Consider the following 12,359-nt stretch of genomic DNA (forward strand, 5'->3'; position numbering starts at 1 on the left):
CTATAGGTAAGGCCATTCGTAAACATTGGCACCTCTTACAAGGGGCCTTCCCACGTATTCCCGAGTTCCGTTACCCTCCTCTCTTGTCTTTTAAGAGAGCCCCCACTGTCAGGGATAAGGTTTTTCATCACCGGGTGTCAAGGGACAGGCTTCCTGATAATGCCAAGAAAGGTACCTATCCCTGCCTTAGTTGTCATTTATGCAGTCATATCACTAGAGGTGGTACTTTTACTCACCCTTCTAGAGGTACAAGATTTGTTGTTAGGGGACGGTACTTTTGTGACTCGAGTTATGTAGTTTACTTGATTGTATGCCCATGTGGTCTTGGGTATGTTGGGATGACGACCAAACCTCTTAAAGTTAGGATGTCGGGTCACAAGACTGCCATCCGTAACAAGGATTCTACCCAGACAGTGTCCAGTCATTTCACAGAGGCACGACATAACATTTCACAAATGAGAGTCCAAGTAATCGATAGTGTTCCCCTTGATTGGCGAGGTAAATTGAGCCGCAAACAAGAACTAGCACGTAGAGAAGCTTGGTGGATTAAACGCCTGGGGGTTATGGGTCGAGGGGGTTTGAATCGAGATTATGATTTGAGTTTTTGTGTTTAATTTTGATGCTTCAAGGGTGTTGGCCGTGATCTTGTTGGCCTATGCTTCTGTCTTTGTAAACCATTGGCGATGCCGTCAGGGGTTGTTATTTTTACCTGATGTTTTTATTTATTTTGGCTTTTTTATGATCTATGGTGAGACCGGTTCCTTCCCTTCCCTGCCTTTCCGTTTCCCCCCCTTTTTCTTTTCTCCTTCCCCCCCCTCCCCCCCCCCCCCTTTCCCTCCCCCTCCCTCTCCCCCTTTTTCCTTGCCTTTTCCTTGCCAAAATTTGGTGCTCTCCACAGTGTGGGCCGACTGTTTCCTCTTTGATGTGGCCTTAACTGGGCTTGTCTTTATGATTAATCACTTGCTTCTTTTGTGAGGCTTTAGGATTTTTTAAGCTGGCCACACTGGGGAGAGGCCTAGGACACTTTTTTGGTAAATTTACGCATCCGGTGACGCATGCGTAAATTTTTACGCGTACGACACGCGTTGACGTCATTTTTGCGTTCCGGAAGCTTTTATGCGTATTTTCATGCGTATTTTTGTCCGCATGCGTATTTCGGTTACGCGACCAGCGTTCCTATTGGTCTACCATGGATCACATGATTTAGAGTAGTTCCCCATCAGGTCCTCACCCCCTGTCAGGCATCCTCATTGGATGTTGCGATTTCAAACTCATTGGTTGATTGTGTAACTGACCACTATTTAAAGGAGGTGTGTTTTATGTCTAGTGATAGCAGTATGGCTTGACAAAGGACGTCAAGTTCGAAACAGCGGGCTGTCGCCATTGCTACATTTTTGATCATTGACTGAATGTCATTTTAATGACGTTTGAATAAAGAGCTTTTTTACTACATTTGGTGGTGCCAGCTCCGTGGAATTTTTTTACTGGGTCACTTGGTACTGTGACCATGAGCTAAGGCACACAGAGGTCTTCTTGCATGGGTGCTTCTCCATTGTTGTGAATTGTATATATTTACATAGAAAGAGGGACAAAGTCCTGAAAGAGGGACAAATGAGGGTGAAAGAGGGACAGAGGGACAGGGCTCCCAAAAATTGACTGTCCCTCTGAAAAAGCAGGGACGGATCTAGGGGGGGGGGGCAAGCGGGTATCTTGCCCCAGGCGCAGTTTGTTGAATTCTTAAAAAGGCGGCAAAATGAATGACAGTTTAGGCGCCAAAACCTGACCTTGCCCCAGGCGCAACTTGGTCTTGATCCGTCCCTGCGAAAAAGGGACAGTTGAGAGCTATGGTGCTGCTCTTCTGGCCCCCGGTAGGTAGGATATATATTGTGTGTTAAAATATAGAACTGTACTACAGAGCACCATGCTCAGTGTTTCATACTGTTTCATAAAATCATAATTCTAAGGAGAGGACCGAACAGTTCATGTCTGTTGTACTTACTCCGGTAAGGGAGAACAGATGTATCCACACGGGTTGTTGAAGCCTCGTATATGGGAGGAAGTGATGGGACATTTCTCATGTTCAATACTGATAGCTGTGTGCAATGAAACACGGATTTATTTTATTAAAAAATGTCTACTACATATTTTGGAAACAATCCAGTTCTTGCCACTAGAGGGCAACTACAACCCAGATAACGAACATATCTTGTATAGCAAAAAAACAACAACAAAAAAACACCAAATATTGGAAAGCTGTTTGGTTTGGGGCATTTTTATTTGTTTTATTTACATTTTTTTGGTTAATACCTATACAAAGTGATGAGCAAAATTTTGTTTTGCTCTTCACTAATTGTAAACGTTACTATTTTTCCAGAGCTGGTTGGGGAGATTCATAGCTATCTGCCAGCAGATCGTTTTACAGAACATTGAATTACAGCACTTATTGAGAATGGATATGTATTTCTGACAATTCTAAGGCACACCTGAAGCCTAATTCGATTTAAAGGACATCCGAGGTGACATAATGAGATAGACATGTATGTAAATGGCCAAGCACACAAATAACTATGCTGTGTTCCTTTTTTTCTTTCTCTGCCTGAAAGACTTAAAAATCAGGTATGCAAGTGACAGTTACTGTCTGGGTCGGGACCGGGCCAGACTATAAGGAAACCCTCACTGGTAAGGAATTACAGCCATAAAGCCCTTTCCTCGCAGGGGGGCACTCAAGAAACAGTGGAAATGTCGTGGAATACCTTTTTGAGTTAGTTTACAATGTTTATAACAAAACTTGGCTTGAACTTGGGCTATAAAGAGATCCTGAACTAAATAGGCCAAACAGAGCAAATAACAATCATAGGTTACCTACATTGAATTAGGGGTGGTCCTTCAAAGAATTCAGAGTTGATGCAGCATTATGCAGCTTTTTATGCAGCCTGGAAATGGACCAAATGAATCCCACCTCAGCTTCTTCTGGTCCATTTCGACGGTGGCAGCACTAGAAGTCCCCAAACAGCGGGCATGTAAATACGTATTTACCTTACCAGTTCTAACACAGGCGCAGCAGTGGCTCTCCGATGGGCTCAGGAAGAATTAGCTGATCGGGTGTGCTGTACTGCGCAGACGTGAGCGGACCTGATAGGGCTCAGCTATTTCTGCCAGGAGCCCCCCCCCCCTCCCCCCCCCCCCCCCGGGACATTTTTAAGTTTACGGTGTCTCTTTAAGTTTTCTACTAGGTGATATTTTTACACCTTAGCAGTAAAATGCCTTTTAAAGAGGAACGTCAGTGAAAATAATCTGATAACAAAAGTGCTTCATTTTTACAATAATTATGTATAAATGATTTAGTCAGCGTTTGCCCTTTGTAAAATCTTTTAAATCCCTCATTTACATTCTGACATTTATCATATTTTTACTGCTGGCAGGTGATGTCAGTGGAAGGAAATGCTGCTTGCTTTTTTGGCAGTTGGAAACGGCTGTAAATAGCTATTTACAGCAATGCAACAAGGTTCACAGACAGGAAACTGCCAGGAGTACCATGGTCCTCAAAGTTTCCTGTGGGAGGAGTTTCACCACAATATCAGTCATACAGCGCCCCCTGACGATCTGTTTGAGAAAAGGAATAGATTTCTCATGGGCAATGGAATATCAGCTACTGATTGGGATGAAGTTCAATTCTTGGTCACGGTTTCTCTTTCAGCTACTGTACTTTTGACAGTACTTTACTACTTTTTAGTACAATTTCAATAATAGAGTGCTGAAACAGTATTTTAAACCGAAGCTGAAAAAATCTCCTAGGAGAAAACTCAGGAGAAAATGTGAATTGAATAGGGGCCCCTTGTCCTGGTCACAGCAATGGGAGAAATACTTTTTGATCTCAACTTTTTGGGAGGACACGTCCACAATGCCCCGCTCAAAATTAAATTGGAAAGCAGAACAACACACTTACAATTGGTGGAGATGACTCCTCCGTCGTACTTCCTAATGTGCACCATGTCTACAAATTCTCGTGATGAAATGATGCCAAAACCGTACGTGTGTGTGATGGCGTGAGAGACTACCGTGTTCTGGAATAAGACATTTATATAGTATTAGCACATAACATTGATCACAAACACACACTAGAGTAATAACTTTTAAAATAACACTTAAAGAGGAACGGTAGAGAAAATAATAATAATAATAATAGAGAAAATAATATAATTAAATTGCAATTATTATTATTTTTTTTTTACAATTTAGTCCACTGGGTATTAGAAATTAATGGTTACTGCAAGGGATTATGGGAAGTTTTCTCCTGTGGCCAACAGGCTGATTCCTATATTTGTATAGAGCTTTTCTCCTGTCAGACTCAAAGCGCTTGTAAGGCAGCCACAAGAGCGCACTCAGTAGGAAGTAGCAGTGTAAGGGAGACTTGCCCAAGGTACTCCTTACTGAATAGGTTCTGGGAGAGCCGAGATTCTAACCCGGGTCTCCTGTGTCAAAAGTAGAGCCCTTAACCAGTACACTTTTCAGTCACTGCTGATGCAGGAGCCCCCATTGATACCTCCCAATTGCCATACTAAGTTTTTTCCGCTGCTGAAACTAGGTAAATGACCATAAAAGTATCTATTCTGAATAATTTACTGCATTCTACTATATGTCACTACAGCACCTCTTTAATGCCTAGTACACACAAAGCAATTTTGTTTGCATTTTATATGGCAAACCTAATGCCTAGTACACAGGATGCCATTTTCTGTCAGATTGAAGGTCGAATCAATTATTTTCTACAAGTCGGATCTAACTTCTGATCCATTTTGTGTAGAAGTGATTAGAAAATCAGATCGAACCTGTGGGAGATAATCATTTTGACCATCAATCTGACAGAAAATTGCATCGCGTGTACTAGGCATTAGGGTTGCCATACACTATGCAATTTGACTGCAATCTTTGTACAATCTTTCTATTATCTATGTTTTATAAGGACCTACAGAGCTTTAACTTTGAATTGTTTATGCAGACAGAGTACATGCTCCATTTTTTATTGCCTGATGAAGCAGGAGATGCCAGCGAAACGCGTTGCACTTGCACTTTATGGAGTATATAAATAAATCCTTGTTACAGGAAAGGAATGTCACCAATGGCTGGGTGAAACAATTCTCCGTTTATTGATACATCAGTGAATACAAAGGATTAAAAAAAAAGCTCACGCGCATCGGAGCTCATGGCCCCCTTAATTATAGCTAGATAAATAAATCCTTGTTGTTTTGAATATATACAAGTCTCTTTGTGTGTCTGCTTGGAGGAGGTAAGTCCACCTCTGCCTCCTCTCATTTTAACATTTTTAGTCAATTTTATTCTTTTGGCGCCTCTGTCTGCATATACAGTTCTTGTGTCCACCCTTGGTGGAGGGGTGTTACCCACTGTTTTCTATCTACAGAGAGCGACTTCTTAATCCTGAGTGGGGACAGGTGTAATCTCCCCACCTACTCATATAGTGGTTACCTGGATGGAAACCTTGTTTGTGAGTATATCTGCATACTTACCTTACATATGAAGTCTTACACTACACATACTACACTATATTAGGCTCTCAGTGTCTCCATCTTTGTGAACTTTGAATTGTTGTCCAGGCAGGCCCTTATAATACATGAATATGTTAAGATTCATTCAAGGCTGCAATTGCTGTCAAAGGTGCATCTACTAAACGCTGACTGTGACCAAATTCATAAAAATGTCAGAGAGAGTGAATACCTTTTATAAGTGCTGTAATGTGAACCAATAAAACTAGATAATCTTAGATGATGGGATGGCCAAGGCCACCAGGGATAAGATAATTAAGTGAGTAAGTTTCCTGAAAGGAACCACACCTAACCAAAGGTGCACAGAGCTTTCTAACTTTATTAATTAGTGTCCTGCTCTAAAGTCCCATACACTGGCTCAACAGCGGTATTTTGTATCTAGCGATTAACAAGTGACTTGGAAAAGTTAGACGACTAGGCGAAAAACAAGATAAGGACCGCAAAGTAACTGATAAGAAGAAGTTGGATCGTTCGTTTCCGCAGTTCGGTTTGATTTTGGAAATGACAAGAAGATTTGTGTGCAAGATAACAATCAGTACAGAAATCTAGTACGACTATACATCAACCAAAATCGCAGAACCTTGCCTGAAGTCAGTGGCGTAGCTAAGGAGCTGCAGGCCCCGATGCAAGTTTTGCAATGGGGCCCCCCCAAGCACTCTAGACATAACAATTGATACGGCGCACCAAAAACCTGCCAATGGCAACTACAGTGTCAGAGGTGCAAGAAGGGGATGGGGAACAGCTTGTTAATAATTACCATTATTCAAAGCATCTATAGAAGTAATTATTATGAGCACAGGACCAATAGAGAGCTAATACTGTAGTTGAGGGTGGGCCTTTCGGGGCCCCTCTGGCCTAAGGGCCCCGATGCGGTCGCTACCTCTGCACCCCCTATTGCTACGCCCCTGCCTGAAGTGTTGTGATGTCTACAGCTATAGACGTACGTATGTTTGGACGTGTATAGCCTGTGTCCTTTTTACTTTAATTCTTCAGTCGGTTTTGGTTACACGATTGTCGTAGTGAATGTGGTACTAGAATGTCGTATGTATATAGTTATATTTCAATGAATTAATATCATTTTTCTACTTCTCTTTTTTTATTTTAACTTATCCGACATGTCGTCCGCAACGTAGAAAGGAAATACATCAAGACTTACGGAGTTCGGCGACAACTGTGGTCTCTCCGCAGTCAGGTGTGTACAGCTGTTGACTGAAAAGAGACACGTGCTTTGTGTTTAGCGATATGCTAATCACACGTCCTTGGCCAAGTCGCTCATTGGGTCGTGCGGTGTGTATAACTGTCGTTTGTACGTTAAGACGTATTTTGTCTTGACAAAAAAACGTTTGTCGTTCGTATAAAGTCGACCACTGTTGAACGTGTTTATGAGGCTTAAGAACACAGTTCATCCAACAAACTTTATACAAACAGAAATGGAAACTACTTTTATTTAAAATACACCTGACCCAGTTTTCCACCCCAATAATACTTCTAATACTGTTTTATTACCATCCCCCCTTCCGACGCCCCTTGTGACCCCCGTTCTGCTTAGTCGTAATCTTTGACTGAGCAGAATGCCGATTATAGGCAGGAAGGAAGTGGCAGTACTTCCTCCTCTCTGCCAGTCCTTTAATTCTGTCCCCTTCACTCGCCGCATTAGTTTCAGATATAAGGGAGGGAGGTGGCCACTAGATATCAGGGAACTGTACAGGGGTGGGAGGATTACTAGACACCAGGGAACTGTATAGGGAATGAAGGAGGAGGGACACTAGACACCAGGGAACTGTGTAGGGAATGGAGGAGGAGGGCCACTAGACACCAGGGAACTGATTCGTGAGGGAAGGTTCACTAGACACAAGGGAACTTTATAACAGAGGAAGATGGCTACTAGACATTGAAGTTGGCCCGTGACTTGGTCCCAGTGTTCAATTTCGGCCCACTTTGTGTTCGAGTTTGACACCCCTGTTCCAGAAGGTCCCAGCTATGTGGCTATTGGGGGAAGGAGGACATGAACATGATAAGTCTCTGGAGGATTTAGAGGCCTACCCCTTTCTAGGTATCTATCTTTTGTGTTACAGGCCACCTCAGACATCTCTTTACAGAGTCCAAGTCCTGATAGGTCAGTGACGTTTTGGCAGCACAAGGGAGACTTAAACAATGCTAAACACATGGATTTAACATTTTAGGTTATACATTACTACAGAATAAGTTAATAAATATGTGGTATAGGACATCCAGACATACAATAGGAGTGTAACTGCATTTTCTGATGAGGCATAACAAGTATTTCCACAGGATGGATGAAAGTCTCCATATATAGTTTGTTGTCCTTGAGGATCTTCCATTGATATACGTATAAAGTTGGATGAACCATGAGACGGAATAGGGTCAGCAAGGGGTTTATAGCATTGGATTGCACTGTGCTCATTGGACGCAGTTCCATACAGGAGAACACATTTGTAGGGAACTTATTTATCTTTTCCCTCCTGGCCTTGAACGCAGAACCACCTGAGATTGTCAGCTTTTATGGACAGGTGTTATCTCTAAAATCGTACTGTATATTGCCGGCCAAGTAAGGTAAATCCTCAGGTTACAGGAACAGGTAAGTAATAATGGTTAATTACAAATATTTAAATACCTTTTTGATGTTGTGGGTTTTTTTTCAGTTTCTAACTCTTTGTGGAAATGGAAAAAAAGGTACATAAGTACCCCTATACCCATTGCACCTGAGAAGGGGGCGGGCATCTTGACTCCTAGATGCCACCATGAACCCATCCACCCACGACCCCCCCCCCCCCCCCCCCCCCCCCGGAAGCCAACACCACCAAGGTCAACCTTCTCAGGGCTCTGTGTGGTGAGATCAGGATAAACACTGGCAAAAAAAGTGAAGCTGGAGGACCTGGTCGATGCGGTCTACGAGGGAGTACGATTTCACAGCCTTGTCCCACTTCCTCCTGTACTCAGCGAGATACATATACGGGATGACTTTCTCTGGCACCTCCTCAATGATCCCCTCCCCGCGATATCTGGATGAACAGGAGAAACAGACAGAAGCATTTACATGCCGGGCAAGAGTCAGACTGGAAAGTAAAAATCGGCACACCTTGCATAGATGTAAAAATCTACAACTTAAAGAGGAACTCCAGTGAAAATAATGTAAGAATAAAAAAGTGCTTAATTTTTACAATAATTATGTATAAATGATTTAGTCAGTGTTTGCCCATTGTAAAATTGTTTAAATCCCTGATTTACATTCTGACATTTATTACATGGTGCCATTTTTACTGTTGGCAGGTGATGTAGCTGCTGCATGCTTTTTTGGCAGTTGGAAACAGCTGTAAACAGCTTTTTCCCACAAAGCAACAAGGTTCACAGACAGGAAACTGCCAGGAGTACCATGGCCCTCAGAGATTCTTGTGGGAGGGGTTTCACCACAATATCAGTCATACAGCGCCCACTGATGGTCTGTTTGTGAAAAGGAATAGATTTCTCATGTAAAAGGGGTTAACAGCTACTGATTGGGATAAAGTTCAATTCTTGGTCGGAGCTTCTCTTTAATTGCACATCAATTAAAAGCATAGCACAAGACAAGGCAGCACAAGAGCTGACACGTTTTTGACCCTGCTGGGTCTTTACTCGTAGATGAAATGACACCAAATTACACACATTAAATAGTGGTAGCTCCTCTCCTCAGGACCACACCTAAATCAGGTAACACATTTCTCGTAAAGAGACTCTGTAACAAAAATGTCATCCTTTTTTCTACCATCCTACAAGTTCCTAAACCTATTCTAATGTGCTTTGGCTTACTGCAGCACTTTCTACTATCACCGTCTCTGTAATAAATCAATGTATCTTTCCCCTGTCGGACTTGTCGCCCTGTGTCTGGAAGGCTGCCAACTCTTCCGTGCTGGTCTGTTATGCACACCCCTCTCCAGGCCCCTCTATGCACACTCCATTGTGTGTGTTATTTACATAAGCCATCAGCGTCTCTGCTATCTGATATCAGTGAAAGAGAGCTGGATAAAAATCCTCCTCTGTTCAGGCTGTGAAAGGACCTGGCTGACACATACTGAGGAATTACAGACAGGGCAGAGCTGTCTGCAGGAAGAAACAGCCTGTCACTAGTATTCAGTGGATGAGAGTTGCAGGGGGGAGAAGGTATACAGCCTTCTTGTGTATGGATGTATTTTCTATGTGTGGACATACTGTACATCAACCTACTTCCTGTTTTGGTGGCCATTTTGTTTGTTTATAAACAAACTTTTTAAAACTGTTTTTTACTACTTTTAATGCGGCGAGGAGCGGCGAAATTGTGACAGAGGGTAATAGGAGATGTCCCCTAACGCACTGGTATGTTTGCTTTTGTGCGATTTTAACAATACATATTCTCTTTAACCTTAAGGACCAGGCATTTTGCGCGGGAGGGGGGTGCGCGCGTTTGGGGGGGTCAGACGGCCGGATCCCGTCTGTGGCTGGCTATATTTGTGTCCCCCATGGTGGCCTGTGCCCCCCCTTCTGCCAGCAGCCTTCACTCACCTTCCAGGCTCCAGCGATAAGCCGCACGGGACCCTCTTCTCCGGCCGGCATCTTCGTTCTATCTGACGATCAGTTCCGGGTCGCGGCTTGATGACGTCATCAAGCCGGGACCCGGCGCTGATGTCAGACGGAGCGGAGATGCCGGCCAGAGCGGAGGGGGGCGCCGATCGTCGCAGGAACGGCAGGGAGGTGAGTGGATCCTCTTCTTTCCCCCCCTGCCGCCGCAGCTGTCAAACTGATCACTACGATCGGGCGGCGATCGTAGTGATCACGTGATCAGCAGCCATACGCGATGGCTGCTGATCACTCGGGGGAGATGTCGGCTGTCATATGACAGCTTAATCTCCCCGTCCGGGTGCGCACGATCGCGTCGGGAGCGGAAACTGCGGGCCGGTGTAGATCCTACGCCGCATCCTACGCCGCATCAGGCTAGAACAGCCACAAGTGCGGCGTAGGATCTCATAGAGGCGGTCCCGAAAAGGTTAAGATGGCCACTAACAATACAATTTGCCAAATGATCGTTTATGCATGATTATACGTATGAACGATCAGAAATGATCTTTTGGGACCACTAATGGATGAAAATCTCCAAACCAATCCAATTTATGAAATCGATCTATTTGTGTGGACATACTGTACATCAACCTACTTCCTGTTTTGGTGGCCATTTTGTTTGTTTATAAACAAACTTTTAAAAACTGTTTTTGACTACTTTTAATGCGGCGGGGAGCGGCGAAATTGTGACAGAGGGTAATAGGAGATGTCCCCTAACGCACTGGTATGTTTACTTTTGTGCGATTTTAACAATACATATTCTCTTTAAGATGGCCACTAACAATACAATTTGCCAAATGATCGTTTATGAACGATTATATGTATGAACGATCAGAAATGATCTTTTGGGACCACTAATGGATGAAAATCTCCAAACCAATCCAATTTATGAAATCGATCCAATTTTTCAAATCGATCTTGTCAATCTGATCAGACTGGGTAGGAACATTTTTATTTGTTAGTGGTCCCAAACGATCAGTTCCGATCGTTCATTCGAATAATCATTTGAAAACAATTGTTCGGCAAATTGTATCATCGTTAGTGGCCACCTTAAGAGAAGTTTTTTACCCGATTTAGGTGTGGTCACCTTTAAAAAGACAAGAATCTACTATCAAGCATATATATAGTGTGGTGTATTGGAGAGAGACTGGAGCTTCTCCTAACATACATCATGCTGTTTGTATATGTGACTGTCAGAACCCGAAGTCTGGCCACTTCGGGTTCTGGCCGGTCAATACTAGAAGTGGGCAGGGAGAGATAAAATACATGAACTACTGGCCTTTTTCTAACTCTGGGACACTTAATAGGCTGCCACCGATTAGAGACAGTAAAACAGTCAACCTACTTTGTAAATGTTTAAATAAAAACAAAACATGGGATGCTTAAAAAGTTATTATTAGGAGCAGGAGATTAAATATAATTATTTACCTCATCAGTTTACTTTCACCTCGGATTCGCTGTAAGTGTCCAATAAAATTGTGTCTTTGATACCCCACCCCTCACAAGGTAAGATTAATTATTCTTACAGTCTTAAATATATATATATATATATATATATATATATATATATATATATATATATATATATATATATATATATATATATATATATTTGGCATGCCTTTTCCCACCCATTCCATTTTTTCCCATAGATGGGGGCTCCCCAAGTGACATTAATCCAGTGGTCCGTGTTTTTATTGGAGAGCGGCCGATAACATCCATATATTTGACAAGACCTGGGAGGAGATGGAATTCTCTCCCTGCTCGCTACTGTGGTTTCCTTTAGCAACCCAGCAGGGCCAGAGCTGCCATTAACACAAAGGGGGCAACTGCACAGCCTGACCCCTCCCCCCAGTGGTCTCCCGCTGACTGCTCCCCGGGCCCCCGCATGTCCCATAGCTGAGCTGCCTTGTAGTAGTAACGCACCCTTTTACACTTAGTTGCTCTCAGTTATAAGTGAAAAAAAAACGGATTTTCAAAGTAAGTCCCATGTTTTCCTACGGCACCTTTCACACTTAACACGTTTTAACTGAAATCTTTTTCACAATGCACTGCTATGGAAAAAACGCGTACTAACACATACTAATACACACTAACGCATAGCAACTGTGTAAATGGGCCTGCTGGATGAAGAAGACACAGACAACATGGCTGAAGACGGAGATCGTAACACGGCAGCTGTCGGAACAAGTGAATTATTCAAAGCAG

General features: G+C 43.0%; 1 protein-coding gene across 6 annotated transcripts in view; it reads right to left on the reverse strand.

Moving 5' to 3' along the window:
- The window catches only part of LOC137530708 (stAR-related lipid transfer protein 6-like), a 40,442-nt gene that overhangs the window by 12,345 nt on the left and 15,738 nt on the right, over window positions 1-12,359 (reverse strand). For all 6 annotated transcript variants that reach the window (XM_068251333.1, XM_068251332.1, XM_068251334.1 and 3 more), the window contains 3 exons: window positions 8,458-8,584; window positions 3,947-4,064; window positions 2,000-2,093 (listed from right to left, as the gene is read on the reverse strand). In XM_068251333.1, coding sequence (XP_068107434.1) covers window positions 2,000-2,093; window positions 3,947-4,064; window positions 8,458-8,584 — 339 coding nt within the window. The remainder of the gene's footprint in view (window positions 1-1,999; window positions 2,094-3,946; window positions 4,065-8,457; window positions 8,585-12,359) is intronic.

The sequence above is a fragment of the Hyperolius riggenbachi genome, chromosome 1 (genome assembly GCF_040937935.1).
Source record: "Hyperolius riggenbachi isolate aHypRig1 chromosome 1, aHypRig1.pri, whole genome shotgun sequence".
NCBI classification, from domain to species: domain Eukaryota; kingdom Metazoa; phylum Chordata; class Amphibia; order Anura; family Hyperoliidae; genus Hyperolius; species Hyperolius riggenbachi.